General features: G+C 43.6%; 1 protein-coding gene across 1 annotated transcript in view; it reads left to right on the top strand.

The window, feature by feature from the left end:
* CDHR1 (cadherin related family member 1) overlaps positions 1–18,863 on the top strand; it is a 47,391-nt gene that overhangs the window by 24,605 nt on the left and 3,923 nt on the right. The window contains exons 12-16 of the mRNA XM_050899302.1: positions 3,086–3,238; positions 7,907–8,071; positions 10,242–10,309; positions 12,907–13,135; positions 14,074–14,328. Coding sequence (XP_050755259.1) covers positions 3,086–3,238; positions 7,907–8,071; positions 10,242–10,309; positions 12,907–13,135; positions 14,074–14,328 — 870 coding nt within the window. The remainder of the gene's footprint in view (positions 1–3,085; positions 3,239–7,906; positions 8,072–10,241; positions 10,310–12,906; positions 13,136–14,073; positions 14,329–18,863) is intronic.

Genomic DNA, 18,863 nt, shown 5'->3' on the forward strand with positions numbered 1-18,863 from the left:
AAGAGCTGTCAGATGGGGAAACGTCATTTTAGGAACTCAGCTATTTCACCTGCATTCCCCAAAAGCCTAGGGCAGACAAAATAGTTGTAGGGTCCATTACCCAAGAGAGTTTGGACTCAGAAGTATACTTAGTCTGTCATATACTGTTATGTTGATGAGAAGGGTGGTCCTAAACCTGCAGTCCAGTTCTTGTGGCGACTAAAGTTGAACAGTCCTTATGAACTTCCCCTATCTACTGGTTACATTCAGTTGTAGTCAATGTAATGTCCGAGAATGTACTCCCTTTGGAGACCTACTTAGAGTTTCCAATCACTTTAGTAACTTCAAGTGTAATTGCTGTCTGTATCTTCTCAGCCCCTGCTGGAAACAATACAGTCCGTACCCTTACATTACTTTTATTACAATATATTATCTTTCTGGCCCTTATGTTACAGCCAGAGTCTGCAGTACATGCTTTGATGAATCATTCCCACTGGAGTGATATTTTTAGGTAATCTTAAAAATTATGCCAGAGCCAAACTAACTCTAACCATATAAAGGAAAAGGAAAGAAGACTCCATCCATCTCAGCCTGCTATCTAACTGACCTGTGATGCCCGTAGATACTATGGTGATGGTTGCTATAGGGATCCCTAAGCTAAATACTGTATGAATGGCATCCATCTGAGTTAGCTTGAGGTTAGGTAGTGACAAGAGAAAAGCTTAATGCATCTGAGAAAAGTATTACTATTGGAAAGAGTGCTCTTATAATAACTGTGCTCAGTATTGTGCTGTTTTGACTGTATTGTACTCTATCAAACCCACTAGCTTCTTCCCCCTCCCTCCTGCTGCTCTGCAGCAAGCAGATAAATGACTGCTTTCAAAGCAGTGCTGCGTCTATCCTGCTATTGTCACGGGGGATGTTGCTGCAGAAGGAAAGAAACAAAACCCATCTCTTCTATTTAGATACAAAATATATATGTATCATATGTAGGCTGACAAAATATTCAGGCTGCAATTTAGGCTATAAAATAAGCAGAAAACATTGCTAAATACACTGTATAGATTACTCAAGAAGCTTCCGAGTACAGTGTAAGACATCACTCTGGGAGGTTGCGTTTCTTTTCTTTTAAGGCATAGAATGCAATGTTTTCCCTTCCACACAAGAGGACTATATAGAGAAGAAAATTAAACATATATCTGTTTCTGTCACAGCCATTAGTGACTCTTTCTTTTGGGGGAGTGAGGAGGTGAGGAGGAGGAGGAAGCTGTGGGCAAGGTCTGTTTTAGGCCCACAGTTTGATGGAAATGCCATCTTTACTTGCAAGAACACTATGCAGAAATTTCTCCCTCATCCCTCTTCATCCGACAGACACAGCTTAGGGCTCAGTGCTGTTGTTCCTTCAGTCATTCCTGTGTCCCATGGCTGTCTGCTTGGAGACATGGAGCAGCATGCCTTGCTCTGAGCAGATCTGGGTTCGGTGGACATCACTGTCAGAAATCACTCAGCTGTTGGAGGGAGGCAGTTCTCTCCCCACCCCATGCCACCATCCCTCCAGTCACGTACAGTCCCAAGGGCAGAGGACTCAGTGGTCAGACGGTCCACTTTCCCCATCAGCACTATTTTCCATAGTCCAGCAGCTCTGGCTTTGTGTGTTTGGCTTTACTACCCAGCAAAAGAGAGCCTGTTGTCATCTCTGTAGCTGTGGGGGTTTGTATGACCAAACAACACAGACCACTGAGTTCGGATCCACGATCTTTCTGTTTCCCTTGGGGGACTACTGCTGAATACTTTTCCTTTTCTTCACTGTGAGGGTGGTGAGGCACTGGAACAGGTTGCCCAGAGAAGCTGTGGATGCCCCCTCCCTGGAATTGTTCAAGGCCAGGTTGGATGGGGCTTTGAGCAACCCGGTCTAGTGGAAGGTGTCCCTGCCCATGGCAGGGAGGGGTTGGAACTAGATGATCTTTAAGGTCCCTTCCAACCCAAACCATTCTATGATTCTATGATTCCTCTTGACAGGAGCTGGGGTTGCAGCAAGAACTGCTCATAAGAAGCCCTCCAGGGATACAGCTGAAAGTAGAGTTATCCTGTTCGAAAGTTATTATTAGAAATTCTTAATCTCAAGATTCATGCTAGAGGGAGAACATGGCACCAGCCAGCCAGTGAATCTGGCTGGTTTGTCACAGTGTAAACATGACATTGTTCAAGAAATTGGTGAACTCGGAGAGTTGGTGAAGTGGGCTCAGCTCATTTTCCCACCTCCCCTGTAAGGCAGAAATATGAGAATCCCCATTTCATCGTTTCTCTTCCGTGCTCCAGTTTGCTTTAAAAGAATTGGTCTGGCCAACTGGCTCTGGCTCACTCTTCCCAACTCGCACACAAGTGGTGGTAACCTTTTAGATACTGCTGCTTCCTATGTCCTCTCTGGCTAGAAGGTTTATCTATATTATAGGATTTGGCTTCTCACTTCACCTGGAGTTATCAGATTTTATTCTGCACAAGTGGAGCTCCTCTCTCCCCCCAAGTGCATCAACTTCCAAAAGATTTAGTGGCTGTAACTCTGGGCTAGCTTAATCTAGTCAGTGCAAACTGTGGAGTACCACCTCTGTTTGGAAATCACACATCTTTCGTGGCTCTGCATCACCATCCCAGGCTGTGAGCTCTTAGGACACAGGCTGGGGTTTTGAGGGGTCCATTGTCCTGACTCAGGCAGTTGTCTTTCCTTGGCAGGAGCCAGGAGGCAGGACTTGCCTGCTGATGTGCACGTGGTGTCATCTCTGTCACCTGCACTGCTCACAGTGTGTGGCGCAAAGCCCAAGGGTCCCTCTCTTAGCCAGTCCTGCTGCAGGGTTTTTCCATTATGACTGAAAGAATAACGGAGCTTGTCAATCTATTTTAAGAAAAGCTGTGTCCGTCTTGTGACCAGGGCTGGAAGGATTATATAACTAAGCTTCTTAGCAGTCTCTTGCCCAGGGGATGGAGAACAGAGGACTCTAAGCAGTTAGACTCATTCTAATTTTATACAGTGTGAAGAAACAGAGCCAATCTAGGCTGTAAGAAATGCATCGTTCACTGAAAACAATGCTGTATCTGCTTTCATTCACAGGGAGCCAATGCTAAATTCAACCTCCGTCTTGTTGGACCTGGTGGCATCTTCCGAGTGGTTCCCCAAACTGTCCTGAATGAGGCTCAGGTTACAATAATAGTGGAAAATTCTGCTGCTATTGACTATGAAAAATTCAAGGTGTTAACCTTCAAGGTACTTCTGCTTTCTGGGTCCTCTCTGCCTGTGTATATGATATGTGTATGATGACTTATGTATCTGATGGGATTTAGCTTCTTAATCCACCTGGAGCTGTCTGATGCATTGTCAGTGACATTATATTCCATGTAAGGGAAACTAATTTCTGCCCCTGATTCATCAACTTCCAAAGGTTTAATGGATGCATCTGTGGACTAATTTAGTTCAGTCAGTGCAAAATTTTGAGTATTATCTCTCTGTGGAAACTGCACATGTTGGTGGCTCTGAGTCATTCTAGACTGAACCCTAAGGGTGTTATTTCTGCTCTTACAATGATGAATTGACAGGATGAAATCCTAATTTCTCTGGAGCCAGAACTTTACCTGCTTAGTCCTAAGTAATTTGGTTCATGATCATGCTTTTGAATGTTGGCTGGCTGAAGACCCCAGCTGACTGGAAGATAATTTCCAAAAATTGCTCACTGCCTTTGTCAGAGTGTATCTATCTATATGGCCTTTTGCAGACTGACCTGAGGCTATCTCACCCATGCTCTAAGCCAGCCATACAAGAACCAGCTTTCATCCAAAACCTGGACCCTTGCATTATCACCTCCCCTGATGGATTCATTGGCTCATCAACAAGATAATTAAGTAGTCTGGTTTTGTGTCAGCTGCCTCCGAACATGAGTACAGACGGTTCAGTTCTGACTGCAAAGAACAACATAGAGAATCCCTGTAATCATTTAAAAAAAAAAAAATTGCCCAAACTATCTGGGAGTATTAACATATGCTAGTTTTGATTTTGTACAGAAAGTGGCATTTTTTGCACAGTCCAGAAGCCAGCTTCCCGGATTTTGTTCTCACCCTTGCTACACGGTTTGCTTTGTGTCCTTAGCAAGTTTCACTGCAGTATGCTTCATGTGTCCTCTTGTAATGTTCCTTAGTCATTTTGAGCTTCGTAGGTTATAGATGCTACAAAAATATGAGACATCATTGCTGTATTAAAATGGAAGATTCTGAAAGGGCTATAAAGTGCTACCGAAACTAATTATAATAAGCGCACATTTATTCAGGTTAAACTACCAAAAGCCCAGTAAAGAAGTTACACATGGTGTCTTCATGAATACTAATAGAAATCGAAGTAGTTAATGTGATTGCCATGAGCACTGAAAGAATTAATTATCAGGAAAAAAGATATATATATTTTTAGCTTAAGCAGTTATTCACTTTTTTTTAAATGAAATTATTTCTACTGGAGAAAGACCATAAGGCTTTGCTAAAAATGCAGAGCCTTTGTCTAGATTCCAAATGAAGAAGGTGCAGCTGGATGATATGGTAGTAATATATGGCACCAAATACTTTATAAAGACCTCATTGCCATCTCCATTTCTCTGAAAAGTTCAAATTGCTTCCTACCCAGTTTTAGTTGCCAATGTAGTCATTCTGGTTAGAATTTTGGATGAAATATATTCTTATTTCTATTTAACATGTATCCCACAGCAGCTTTGCGAAGCTATTTTCAGGCATTTTTTTCTGTAAGCAATGATCCCTCTCTTCTGGTTTGTTACTGAACAGTAAAATGCCAGAGAGGAATTAAAGCTAATTTGACTGGGAGATGCACTGAAAAACTACCTGAAGTAAAAGCTACTAGAGAAAATCTATCTTCCATTTAGGGCTGGCTCTTAAATGTAGTTGGTAGTCAGGCCTTCCTTCATTTTCAGCTGTCCAAGAGCTAGAGTGGGTTTCCCAAGGTACGGCAGCTGTGGTAATTCATACCCCTCCAGCCTGATCTCTTAGATCTCAAGTTCCTCTGTCACAGGGGCCAGATATTACTGTCCCACCTTGTCATGGGCTGACATGCTTTGGAGGCCAAACCTCCTGCCTCCACCTCCTTCAGCTTAGAGTACATCCTGCCTTGACAGGAGCCTGGACCTACTCCTCACATTCTGCAGATGCTCACATCTCCTGCAGACGCTCACATCTCCTGCAGACCGGGACTGGATGAGGCTGCAGTTATCGTCAGTTGCCAAAATCAAACTCTATTTTAAAAATTTACCTGCCACTTCTAAGATTACATCTCAGTTTGCTCTTCTGGCACTTGTATTAATTGTTGATACCTAGTCCTGTGAAGTAATAGTTTTATGCTATTTTTTTCCCTCTCTGCATAAAATAAACAATACAGTTCTGCATAAGACATTGCAGGCAAGTAAGCTGACAAAAATCCCTCCCTGAAGGAAGATGTTGTCAGCATGTTGACATAGCTGGACTATGGCTGCTAGAAGGAGAGGAAATAAAAAATGAATGTAGAAAACAAAGTAAAAATACTGAGCTCTCATAAGGTATTCTAAGATGGGCTGATTCTAGCAGCAAAGATTATTTCACTGCAGATGTTATAATTTAGTTATAGCTCCACGTGCACAATAAGCAATAAGATTATGTCTCTGTGCTGCTTTAGGAGCTGAGATTGCTCACGAGCAGGCTTTTGCTGATGTCCGTATGACTGTCCCTTCAAAAATTTCTTTTGCTGTAACACCATCCGAGACTCCCAAACACAAAAGTTAGCACAGAGACACAGTGACCAAACTCCTCTTTTAGAGCAGATCTGTCCTATAGTAATTACAAGCGATCCTTCAAGATTAATTTCTTCAAGAACCCTTTCACTGTTTATTTCCAACCATTATAAATGTTCACACAGTAGGAACAGCTCCAGGAGATGACACTGAGATAGCCTTTTCCCTGTCTACTTAAACTGCTCCCCACCTCCCCAAACCCTGTCACCTCTAGGTGATACAAACTTCTCTGAATCTAGCAGAGCAGGGACTTGAACATAGCGTGTGCCCCACAGCCAGTCAGCGGTGCCACCGCTGGTGTGCATCACACGCCGCCTGCCCCACGGGGAGCTGTGACATGTCGGGAGACAGACCGAGCACGCGGCAAGCAGCACGGGAAGGACGAGCTCCCACAGCCCTCGTCTCAGTGAGGCGCCGCACCAATGGAGCAGGAGATGCTGTGGCAGCCCTGCTCCACCTTCAAATCTCAAATCTCACTTAGGCATTCACCCTCTTTGAGGGAGCTCCTGGGACATATGTCTACTGGGAATTAAAACCCATGCAGCTAGATTTTTGAGTTGAGCCTCTCATATCTCAGTTAAATGTCCTGCTCACTAGTCTATTAGTGGTGTGCTGTCCTCAGTAGGTTTCTAGAGCCCTCCTGCTTTGTGTTAACTAGGTCTCTGCCCAAGCATGAAAACCGAATGGTTGAGCATTGGTCATTGTGTTAGTCATTTGGTTTCAGCCCCTACAGAGCCCAAGACTGATGTCCCAGTGCTGATTCTGTGTGATGCAGCCACCCATCAGGGACCAGACGCCTGGGCCGGAGGCTGTGAAGGGCTTAGTGTCTCTCAGTACCTGTTGCTGAAACTGCTCTTTCTTGCTTAGTTGCACACCACCTGAGCAATAGGCTTGCTTGCTGAGCTCAGGCTTCCTACTGACACTCCCCTAATCTGCTGAGGAGCAAACAGGGACACAGTAGAAACACTGCTGCTATTTTGTGTTAGACTAAGAATAAGAGAGAAAACATTCGGTGCCAAGTAGCTGAAGTCCTGTGGAAAAGTGCTTGTCTGAGGCTTTGGAGGTGACTCACCAAATACTTCCTCAGGTCTGTTCCCAAGCCGGGATCTGAGAGCTCCCTGCCGCCTACTGAGAACTGCCACGTGCCAGACGCCTGGGTTATCCTCTTCCTTCTCTGGGGTGGCTGCTCTTCCCTGCATTAATTAGCTGTGCATTAAGGGGCAATGTGAGAAACCAACTTGCTAACCCAGCAGTGCCATCCCTCAGCTGAGGGATGAGATAGGCACGCACTAGTGTTAAGCTCTGCTGGCAGCCAGCCAGAACATCCATGCTGCTGGCTTCTCCCCATCCCTGGTCTTGCTGTATGTGGTTGCCTGCCCTTTCAGATGAGCAGAGTTATGAGAATGTGTTATGCCAGAGCTCTCTGTTCCTCCTCAGAGATAGTGAGGCAATTCAAAAGTCCCGGTGGGTACTTGACAAAGTCCGAATCAGCATGAGGCAGCGAGGGTAGAGTCCCAAGAAGCCTGGTGGTAGGAGTTCTCACACTGAAATGGGATTCTGCTGTACATGCCTGGTCTCTGACTGTCGTGCATTTGGAGTGGGGGTACTGCTGCTTCCGAACATCCCAGGGCACCAGTTCTCTCATCTCTTTACCCTGTTTTGTGCAGTTTATTGCCCTGACTTCTTTCCTGATGAAGAATTTATGCTTCCTCTGCAAACGATCATGATTCAATTTACATGATTATTCAAAATTATTCAGTGCTTATGTTTCCCTAAGTTCTAGGAGCTGCCCAGGGATGGATGTTTGCTTGCTTCTGTTATGGCTTTTCAAGATGTGTTGGTTAGTTATGACCAATCACATCTGTCACGTGAAGTCTAATATGTATACACAGCTTTGAAGTCCTCTTTCCACAGCTTGATTGCCCATTGCAAGCATGCACAAACAAGCCTAGGCTGCACATTGACCTAGCTCATCATCTCCCAGTTTTTGAGCTGTCTGGTTCAACCATGCTAAAATGCACCCACGTGTCATGGGTAGTGGAAGAAAGCTCCCTTAAGATGTAATAATAGCTGCTTTGTAGTAATTTCCTTTTTAGCTTTAGGTTTTCTCTTTTTAGCTTCTTGCAATAGAGGTGAACACACCGGAGAAATTCAGCTCGACAGCTGACGTAGTGATACACTTGCTGGATACCAATGACAATGTCCCGAAGTTCTCCTCCGACTACTACATTGCCAGGATCCCCGAGAACTCCCCGGGGGGCTCAAACGTAGTTGCTGTTACAGTAAGTTTAATTCATCTCTTAAGAAATGCTCTCTTTTCTAGGTGTATGTGGAGACAGTTCAAGTACCTTAAAAATAGTGGACAGAGGCAAGTAGCAGATCTTACTCGCCATTCAGCTTCCAGACTGAACTCCATTTCCTTTCCAGAATCAACAAAAAAAAAACACTTCTGAAAAAATTAAGTTTTAGGCAAACATTTTTCAGAACAACAGATTTACTTTGGTTTTTAATTAAAGGCCATCTGCTTTTAAGACAAATGACATGGTCTGTAAGTACTAAGAAAGCCTCAGTCAAATCAGTGTCCAGCAGGAAGATTCAGTTATGACTAAGTGGAATTGGATTTACTGGATTTGCTTGCTTAAGTATGAATAAAGAAAACAAGATGGCTGCTTAGCAGGTATTAGTCTCCTCCTCCTGAGAAGAATCTGACTGCTAAATGCATAATTAGACAGTTAATGAAGGCAAGAATATAACATCAAAATGCTTAGAGCTGGGAAAGAAAGATCCCTATGTAAGTATCTTCTCACAGCGGGAAAAATATGCCTATAGATTTTCCAGTACCTCACATTTTCACAGAAAGAAAGTCAGGGTATTACATGGGCCCTATGTGCTGGAGAAGCATTTCCAGCCATTGGTGTGAGCTGTATCTCTTTAATGCAGCTGCTAGGACTGGAAACACATCTCATGTCACAAAGCCAAGAAAGCTCCTGGCCACCTGGAGCTGGGTGGGTGATGCAAGTCACCTTGCAGAGGCCTCACAGGTAAGGGTGATGGAGGCAGGTTGCCAGAGATCTCCAGCACAGGCTGGCTGCAAGTGAGAAAGAAAGAAAATTAAATAATCAGAATAATAAAGTGCTGAAGGCAAATTTTAGGGATGGAAGAATGAAAGACAAAGTGGAACACAAACAATACAGAAAAGGTTATTAGAGGAAACTAATAGGAAAGCTGTAGACAACAGAGACTCCCAAACATCACTATCTTTGCAGCAAGAGGAATAAAAAATTCTAGGAGGTGGACAGCAAAAAAAGAAATTTTTAAAAAGTTTGCAAAAGCAACAAAACTAGCCATTCTGAGCCAAGGCGCACAGGACAGTGTGGCTGAGGAGTCCATGTAAAATTTACTGTCATGTGCTGTCAACTCAGTACTTGACCCAGATTCACAAATATACTTGACAAACTGAGATACGCCAAGTACTCAGGATGGCAATTCTGGCCGAAGTCCCAGGCATGCAAATGTTTTAGGAAAAGTTAGGCAGTCCTAAAGTAGACTGCGGTCAAAATTATGGGGTGAGAGAATCTGACAAGCTCACGTCAAAGAACTAAAACCCACCTATCAATAGGGCTGCAGGTGTGTTATGTTAACCATGCAGGAATCAAAAACATTGTTCCAGTTTTCAAATATTTAAACGGGAAGATGAATGAATCAACCACTGCCACCATGAATTTTGATGGCCAGATACAACGGTATAATATAACACCTCCTCAGAGCTATCAGAGAAGCAGGAGCTTATGGAAATAGCTGTTACCAAATCAATAGCTTCCCTAATCCTGAGCTAAGAAAGGAAGCCAGCAAGAGTCCGGAACAAAGATATCATCTGGTGTAGTATCTGCATTACTAAAAGTCACACATGCACAAGAGTGATTAAAATATAAACAAAGCTTAAATATTGTGTTTAGATTGAAACATTTGTTATGCATTACTTTACATTGAATCAATTAAACAAGCAGAGGCTTAAAAATACTCTATATAAAGTAAATCATTTTGTCTAAGGAATATACATTAATATTTAACTGATAATTAGGAAGGCTTGAGAGTGAGCAGTTCGTTCGTGTCATTGAGATTCGCTTTCTCTCTATTAAAGGAAGGATGTGTTAAATGTCAATAGATGGAGCCATCTAGTGGCTTCCTTCCTGCTAGAGCCTCTGAGCACCAGCCTGGCCAGGAGGCAGGCGGCATCTTAACAGCTTCCCTGGGACAGCTAGTGACATTTCCTTGTGTTATATTTTGCACTTTTCTAAGTGCACATTTGTTTATGTGATTTCCCCCTAAAAATGTGATGGCAAAAAGACGGAAAAGCATTTGGGGTTTTACATGGCCTGTTGTTAGAAGAAAAATGAAACATTTCTTTTTGCAATTTAGTAAAGGATGACTCTCTTATTTTCTTTTCTTAAGGCTACAGATCCAGATTCAGGGCTTTGGGGAGAAGTCAAGTACTCTATCTATGGAACAGGAGCAGATCTGTAAGTAAAAAAAAAAAAAAAAGAAAACTACATAAACTCTAAGCAGAGTTTTAAAAGAATTTAAAAAAAAAGAACAGGCTCATTCTTGACCTGCTCATTTCCAAGGACATTTATGCCATGTTCTCTGTGAGTTCTGTGAAAACAACAACAGAAAAACTAGTGTGATCATTAAACATCTGCTTCATGAACCCATGGAATTTTACCCACAAGCCCCCAAAGAGACATAAGGCAGCTGAAGTACCAATACACAGGATCTGTTCAATCACCATTTGAAAAACGCTTGTAAGAGAAAGAGGAGGTTTTGGTCTAGTTGTTGTGAAAAGTCAGTTCTGGAGAAAAAAAAGTCCCTTGCTCTTTCCCCTTCCCTTTCTATATAGCTGTACAAATAGTTCAGTTTCAACTCTTGTCAAAATAAATCAAAGAAGACAAGACTTTCAAGAATATAAACTTTAGCTTTGGAGGCCAGCTGCATTGGGTGTTCCAAGCATTTTGTATATTTAAACCTAATAGTCCTGCATCAGGGAAGAAGGGAGTCTGATGCTTACTTGATTTTGTAATGATGCCTAGCGCTCTCTCCCTGTCTTTGGGGACAGTGCTGGGGTAAGAACATCCTGAAACACTGGTTTCTCCCACACTGCTTCCATCCCAGCAGTTGCCCTGGCCTGTTGGTTGGGGCTCCCAGCCATGGCTAGCATCACTGGCCATTACAGATATTGCTGCTGGAACCTGCATCTCCTGGACATGGTGCAGCTGCAGGGCAGAATATTGGAAATGAATGAGCTTTTCAGGCACTCATCCCCAGAATCCATTTTTCTCTGTACATTATCCACCTGGAGTTAAAGCTGAACTCTTCTGGTTAAGGTGAAAGCCGTTTAGGAGGCACAATCAAAGTCCAAAATCCAAGACGTTAAGGGTGAACCTCTTCTGTAGCCAGAAGGATACACATATGGGAGCATTTCCACGATGGATTATTTTGAGCTCTTCACTAAGTCCTTAAGCTAGCTGCTAACTGCATAGAGGCAAGCAGGCAAAGGCCATGTTGTGCAGGCAGACCTCTTAGGTTTAAAATGTAGCAGCTGGTGCAAAGAAGCTTGTGCAGGTTGTTGACGAAGGATTTAGAAAAAAATGTGAGTGCAACTTTATTCTGATTGGAGTTATGGGGATGCTCAGGCTCACTGTTCTTATGCTGTTGAATGAGATAATTAAGATGTGAAGACTTTTTTTTCCTTCTTAAGTATGATTTTTTTTTTTTTTTCTTTTCCTTGTGCCAGCATGGCATGGCTCTGCAAGGCTGGATTGATTTCCTAGCCCTGGGACCTCCAGATCTGCTGAACATACAGTTTGAAGCAGATTTGAGAGTTTCAATTACAGGCATGATTTTTTCCGTCTCAGGGGTTACATTGGTGGATATGCAGTTGCATTGGCAGAAAGATGAGTTGTACTGGAGTAAGAGGAATAGTGTAAACTGTTGAAGATAAAACCATTATGCTGGTAATCCTACATCCAAGCTGCCAGTGGGAGTAGGGTACACTGCTGTAATGTCTTCACATCTCAGTGCTTCTATTCTTCCACTACAATGTGGGTGATGAGAGTCCTCTCTGCATGGTTAGGCTGGGTTGAGTGCTAAGGAGGCACTCAGCACAGGCACTGTCTCCTACCAAGAGTTTGCACAGCTCTTTCCACCTCCAGGTCTTGGCTTTCATCAAGACTTGTATTTGTGTTTAACAGGGTAATGAAAACAATTGAAGATTCTGGATTATTAAGTGCTCCTTTTATAATCACTCTCAATTGCGCTCACAGTTGGAACACAGAAAATATTTTGTTATCCTGTACATTAATTAAAGGGTATATAAAACCTTTCATCTGTTAAAAACCCTACTGCTTGGAGCCTACACTGACAGTCCATTTTAAAAAGACACTGTGTTGGTATCTTCTCTATAAATCCAAGCTTTTGGCTGACACTTTTGACAGTGTCTCAGTAATTACAAATGTGTAGAATTGAACTTGCTACAGATAAATCTGAACACCCACTCCATCCCAGTGCCAGTCTATGGAAAAGTGATTATTTTTGGAGGAGATAATTTGCCCTGCACTTTGGGGGATTTGAGAGCAGCCATTTTTCTTACCCATTCTGAGAAGTGAAGAGCTTAAATATGATATGCAGCATGCTTCCCTTAGCTATTGAGGTGATATCAATCAATCTTAATTTATGCAGGACATGATCTAATACATTGTACTTATAAACTGAAAAAAAAAAAAGCAGTTCCTTAATGTTTTAACGCAAAGAAATCACTCTGGGAGAAGGCCATCGCACTGAGCATTTACTGAGGACAAAGACTTTAACAGAAAATGCAGCTAAAATGGCTAATGCACAATAGACAGAAAAACACCAGGCACTGATAGTTCTCTGGTTTTCAAGCTTAAAGGAACTAGCCAAAAATAGGTAGAGTGAACGATTTGGAAACATCAGCCAGACAGGTGAAGAGTACCAATCTTTGGGCACAGCATTTCAATGTTTAGAGCCCACCTTTGCCCCAGGCTGCAAACACACATTAAGTGACCAAAACCCCAAAAGCCTTTCCATGCTTCTTTTCCAGGTTCCTAATCCACCCATCAACAGGCATAATTTACACCCAGCCCTGGGCTGTATTAGATGCTGAAGTGAACTCGAAGTATAATTTCTATGTGAAGGCAGAGGACACAGATGGGAAATACAGCTTGGCTGAAGTGTTTATCACTGTGCTAGATGTCAATGACCACTCTCCAGAGTTCAATGAAAACATCCAGGAAAAGACGATGATCATCGGGTCACCGGTGAAGATAGAGGTGAGAGACGACACAGTGTGTCACAAAGCAGAGTGCTTTGGAAAAGCCCCAGCTCTGCTGTTTGTTGCTCAGGGATCAAGATGAATGTCTGAAAGCTGGCTTTTCCTGGGGCTTTATTTTGCACATCCATTTGTATGTAACAAATGGGTTAAAGCATGGAATGATAGTATTTACAGACTGCTGAGAAGGAGAAATAAATTCTATAGGCAAAAGATAAAGTTCTCTTACAGTATTTGAACCATCAGCTGGTGGAGGATCCTGGATTATACAGTGATCCTTAGAAGCCCAAATAAGATGAGTGAATGAAAGTACAGGGTTTTGAATACTTAACCTTCCCGCCACGCCTTTGTGCTCAACCACACAACTTCTTTCCCTTCACTTTGCAGAATTGTATTCATTGATCCAGTGTGGAACAGGAGGTAAAAAAAATGCAATAACAGTTCACAGGCAAAGGAGCAGAACATCCTATGTTACACATATTTGAATGCATATAGTGAAGCCTGATTACACAACACCTGATGTTAGTAGAATAAATACCACAGCACAAAAATTAAGGCAGCTATAGTTTACAGTGTGGAGCTAATCCCACTGTTCTCTATCCCTTCACTTTTGTCCCCCACACTGTGTGAGAAACTCCCCAGCAGTGGACCACTTGCATTCTACAGATAGGTTACGGTTCAGTTTTTCCTCTGATTTTATTTAACCTTTAATAGAAATTGCTTATACAAAAAGAACTCTAGTCCTACTGTTTTTCACTAGAAAATGTAGCATAGCTGATACGAGAAAAGGGGAAATTGTTTCCAAGATGAAACAAAACCAGCCCAGTCATCTCACAGCATGGATATTATCAGAAGTGAATGCTCAGAAACTTTTAGAGTTTTGTCTTCAGGCAAAGATACAAACATCATCATCTTTGTTCTTTACACTTCCCCTACCAGGCTATAGATCAAGATGCAGAAGAACCCAACAACATTGTGGATTATTCCATCATGCAAGCAGATCCAGCCAATGTGTTTGATATAGACCCAAGCACTGGAGAAATCAAGCTGAAATCCTATATCCGTTCCCTGGACATCATCCACAACATCACAAAGAACAAAGACTGCATATGGTCAGTGGTGGTGCAGGCCAAAGACCGAGGCTCCCCATCCTTCAGTACCACAGCAGTTCTGAAGATTGATATCACAGAGGAGGTAAGCAAATGTTTTAGAAAAATCCTTATGTGAGATGATCCTTGAGAGGCACCAAAGAGTAGTCACTGCTTGCTCCATTTCTGAGACTACTTTAAAAATGCTTCAGGAGTTGAAATCAACAGCCAAAAAGTTGCCAGCCATTGCTTCTCCTTTCTTGCTAGCTCTGTTTTGTAGAGTGTTTCTAGAGCCTTGTGGTGAAGCTGGATTCTACAGCCACAAATGTAAAAGACATTCTGAGCAGAGAAATTGCAAAGGTACAAAGGTAGGAGCATAATGTGGTTGGGAGATGAGTTTCTTGCATCTGATTGTTAGAAATAGTCGCAAATTAAGGACTACAGACTCCTGAGAGTAAAGGTAAATCCTGACTGCTAAATTTGTGCTTTTTTTGTTTTCATTCAGGAGAAGAAAACAATCTTTTTCCCCTACAAAAAGTGAGTGGAAAGTACCTGGGGCCAAAGTGAAATATATCAGACCAGTTTTCCAAGTCAACATAAGTGACATAGGAAAAGTGAGAAAACTTACAGAAATGCTTTAAAGTACATAGAATTTTGGATGTGAGTTTAATAATTGCAGTATTATTAGCAGACAAAACAAGAAGACTCTAAAAGATAGCACATGTAGGTTGAGAGTTTCCTGTTAGTCCAACTTTTATGTCAACCAAAGAACAAGCAGTGACTTATGGTGAGCAGCGCATGCTTGCATGATTCTTATTTATTGTAACTGCCTTGCCATGCCTTTAAGTAGGTATCAGCAGGGAGGAAATGGGCTTTAAAGTAGATGAGAAACACATCATTAGCCTGACAGTCTCTGGACCACACACATACTGGGCAAAGATGCAAATCTCTTCCTACAGACAGCAGCTGGCCTTCTCTTTGTTTCGTCAAAATGCACCCGCTGCTCCTTTATCTGTTACAATCTTTCTCTGTTTTCTCTGTCTCCTCTCATTCCACTGATACTCCTTATCAGGTACATATATATGATACTTTTTGTATACAGTTCAGAGCCTGCTGGAAGTTAAAAGGTGTCTGCAGAGAACACTTGCGCTAGTCGGCAAGGTAAACTTAGCCACCAGCAGCACAGGAGTAACTCCCGGTCTCTGTTGTCAGCGCCTGCCCCACCAGGACTGCCGGAGGACTCAGGTCTGCCCTGGCAGAGGGGGTGCCTGGCGTGGGGCTGCCTGTTGGGGCTGGCCAGCCCTGCTGCAGGCTCCGTGAAAGCTGCCGTGCAGCGGCGCTGGGGCTCGGCGTGGGCAGGGCATGCCGCTTCAAGGCTCTGCCGTGTGGAGCTGGGGCACTGCGCACGCTGGGTCCCTGTGATAAGTCTAGAGGTTTAGCCATTCTTACCGATATAAAGGAAATAAACTGCTTAACACTTTGACTTCCCATGGAAACCGTAAGTTTTGGTGGTTTTTATACAGCGAATAAGAATTGCTACCCGCAGCCAACAGTGGGAGCGCCCACCCTCCCTACCTTGTTTCCAGGCTTCTCACAGGGCACACGTTTCCGGAATGCGTGGCACCAGGTGGCCTCAGGCACTGTCCCCACTGCTGGCCCCCAGCATCGTCCCCACTGCTGGCCCCCAGCATCTAGCCTCCAGCTTTCCCTCCCCTCCCGGACGAGCTGGTAACCTCTCTGTTAGCGTGCGGGGCTAAGGTACAGGGCTGAGGGGTGTCAAGGGGAGGGAGGGTGCCCCACACCTCCCCTGCTGGGGGAGAAGATGTGTCCCTGAACTGTCTGATGGAGGATATCTGGAAGGAAAACAAGAGGAGCTGATGCTTTGGGATAAAGAGTTTCCTGGATTTCCTTCTAGTGCTTGAAGCAACATCAGCACCGGATGAAAGGTGTCTCGTACAAAGTCCCCTCTCTGCTTCCTTTTCTCCCCCTCCAGGGATACAGATTTGGCACAAAATGAGGGAAGACCCCTCCTTATAAAGTCTAAAGGGGAAGCAGAGAGGGCTGTGAAGACATGGATTCCTCTCAGCCACAGTTTTTCTCTTCTTCCCATGCTTTTCTCGATGCCAAGTCCCAACACAGAGCCTGAGATAGCAATAGCATCTTCTTTCTTCACTTGAGTAGGTCTCTTCAGCAGGATCTGCACTACTAATCTGATGTTGCATCTTCCATAAGCTTTTGTATGTTTCTCCACTACTTCTTCCATTGCTTGCAATGATTTGGGTTGCGGTTTTTTTGTCCAAGAGCGTCATATCTTCTTGCAAAAACCACTCTCAAATTTCAGCTTGCATGTGAGTGAGATGCAGTGCCACTGTACAAAACCCTTGGTCACTCCCTATGTCCCAGAGACAGCACAGTCACTGCTAACACTTTGTGAAGAAAACAGTCTCTTGGTATAGGGCCATTGTGTACACACACACACACACACACACACGCGCGCGCTCTCTCTCTCTCTCTCTCTGAGGCTGTTACAAACGTACATTTCACCCCTCTGTGCTCCAGCTGTACAAAGTCTCTTTTAGTTAGCTGTTTGGTGGGCATTTATGTATTACTGCTTTTGGATAAGGAGGATATTTTTGAATGCATCCTCTAGAGGTTTTCTGCAGTGTTAATCACTCTAAGTAATTAAACAGGCATATTTTCTGATTAACATTTACCATTGCAATTAGCGCAAGGCTGTGCCCTTCGAGATAGATGCCTTGTGGCTAAGTTCAGCAGTATTGCACATCAAAAGGACCTTTTGCTCTTGGAATAATACAGTGATAAAAAATTCTAGAGGCCTTTTAATTTAACTGAGCCTGGTTTTATGGAAATTGGTATTGAGTGGCGTCTGTTAATCTCCTATCCTTTCTCAGCAGAATAAGAAACATATGCTGAAAAAGCCACTCTTTTTTCACCCTTATGTCTCACTCAAAAATCTATTCCTGCTGCCCAAGATTTTCACAGAAAGCTGATTCCCACTCCTGATCCTGAAGTTTGGCCTGATGGGGGGATCCCTCTGCCTCCTCATGACTCCACTGAGGTTCTGCAAATATATGGGGGCGTTTATTTACACCTCTTCATGGACTGAGGCTTAAGCCCACATTTAGACAGCATAATCTGTGGTTCTGAATAGCTTTGGCCACTCATTTAGGCTTCTAAATATAGCTGGTGAGTCTCAGTTTTAGATTCTCCTAATTGAAAGGTTCAACAAATACCTCCTGTGAATTAATGTGGATATCTCCTCCTCTCTCATACTAACTCTGCAACCATGGGAACTGTGGTTGCTGATGGCACTAAACATCCTTTGCCACATTTGCAGAGCAGTTAGCCTCTTCTTTCCACAGTTACATGGACCTTGAAAAAAATTGTTCAGAGAAGGTTGGTTTGATTTGAGAAGTCTTGCCCCATGCTGGTGTTTGTATTGCAAAGTGATGTAAATGCAGCCTTCACATACGGTGATAGCACTGCTCTTTGTGATGAGCACTGGAGGGAGCAGCTTGTGTTCTACCTCGGATCAGGAGTTACTTCTGAAGCAAATCTCCTGATCATCCCCACATACTGGGGGATGGCTCATGTCTGAGATAGCTCCAAGCACACAAAGTGGACTTCTTTCAGACAAAAATGTGTTTGGGGAGAACACCTAGTGTGCCTTGGCGCTAGGAGGCAGTCCGTCCCTGCAACCAGGCTAGAGCAATCTAAAGCAAAACCCCAGAAATGCTGAATACGTGGAAGTGGGGTCCTCAGAACCAGCTGGTTCATTGTACAGATCCACTTGCTCAAGTCGACGCAGCCTGAATTGTCTATAATCTGCAATAGCTTGGGCTCTTAACAGCTTCGCCTACTTACTTAGACTTCTAAATATAGCTGGTGAGCCTTAGCTAGTCTCATGGTTGAACAGCTCAACCACACACTCCTGTTGGGTCCAACTTCTGGATACATTGCCCACTTGTTCTGCTCACTGCAACCCATGCATTATGGAAGGTTCTTGAGAAGCTGCCAGGAGGTGTGGATGTCTGCACACTGCAAACTGTTGTGGCAAGAGAGCGAAAAACAAAGGAAATAAGTCACCATTTCAGTAGCAAAGAGAGACATGCACATCCTCTTTGGAAAACTCAGGGTTTTGAGGAGGAAGCCACTGTGGTGGAAGGATGGCAAGAACGAGCCCCATGTGCTGCAGAGGGGCGTTTTCCGCAGCCTGCCCTTCAGGTACACAGCCTGAAAGCATCTATCTACACTTAAACTGCACAGTGCTGTGTCTTATGAAACCAGCTTCAAAGGCATGTGTCAATGTGAGAGCCCCTCAAAAGCCGGTGAGTCCCAGTGACTGCTGGACACTTCAGCACACCACGGGACTTGGGCTGAGGAGCTTCTCTGCAGGGGACAGACAGTCACAAGGGTTCTGCAAGGGACCATACATGCCCATTAAATAAAAATCAGGTGATGACATCTTTTAATCCAAACAATTGCTTTAATCTTTTTAATTGCATTCTTGTCCCAGGATTGGACTTCTTTCTCCAAGCCGATATGAACAGCTTAGCTACTTCCAAACTTCTGACACAGTTCTGTAGCCCTCGAGTTGTCCCCAACCCTTCTCTGGGCCAG

The sequence above is a fragment of the Gymnogyps californianus genome, chromosome 6 (genome assembly GCF_018139145.2).
Source record: "Gymnogyps californianus isolate 813 chromosome 6, ASM1813914v2, whole genome shotgun sequence".
NCBI classification, from domain to species: Eukaryota; Metazoa; Chordata; class Aves; order Accipitriformes; family Cathartidae; genus Gymnogyps; species Gymnogyps californianus.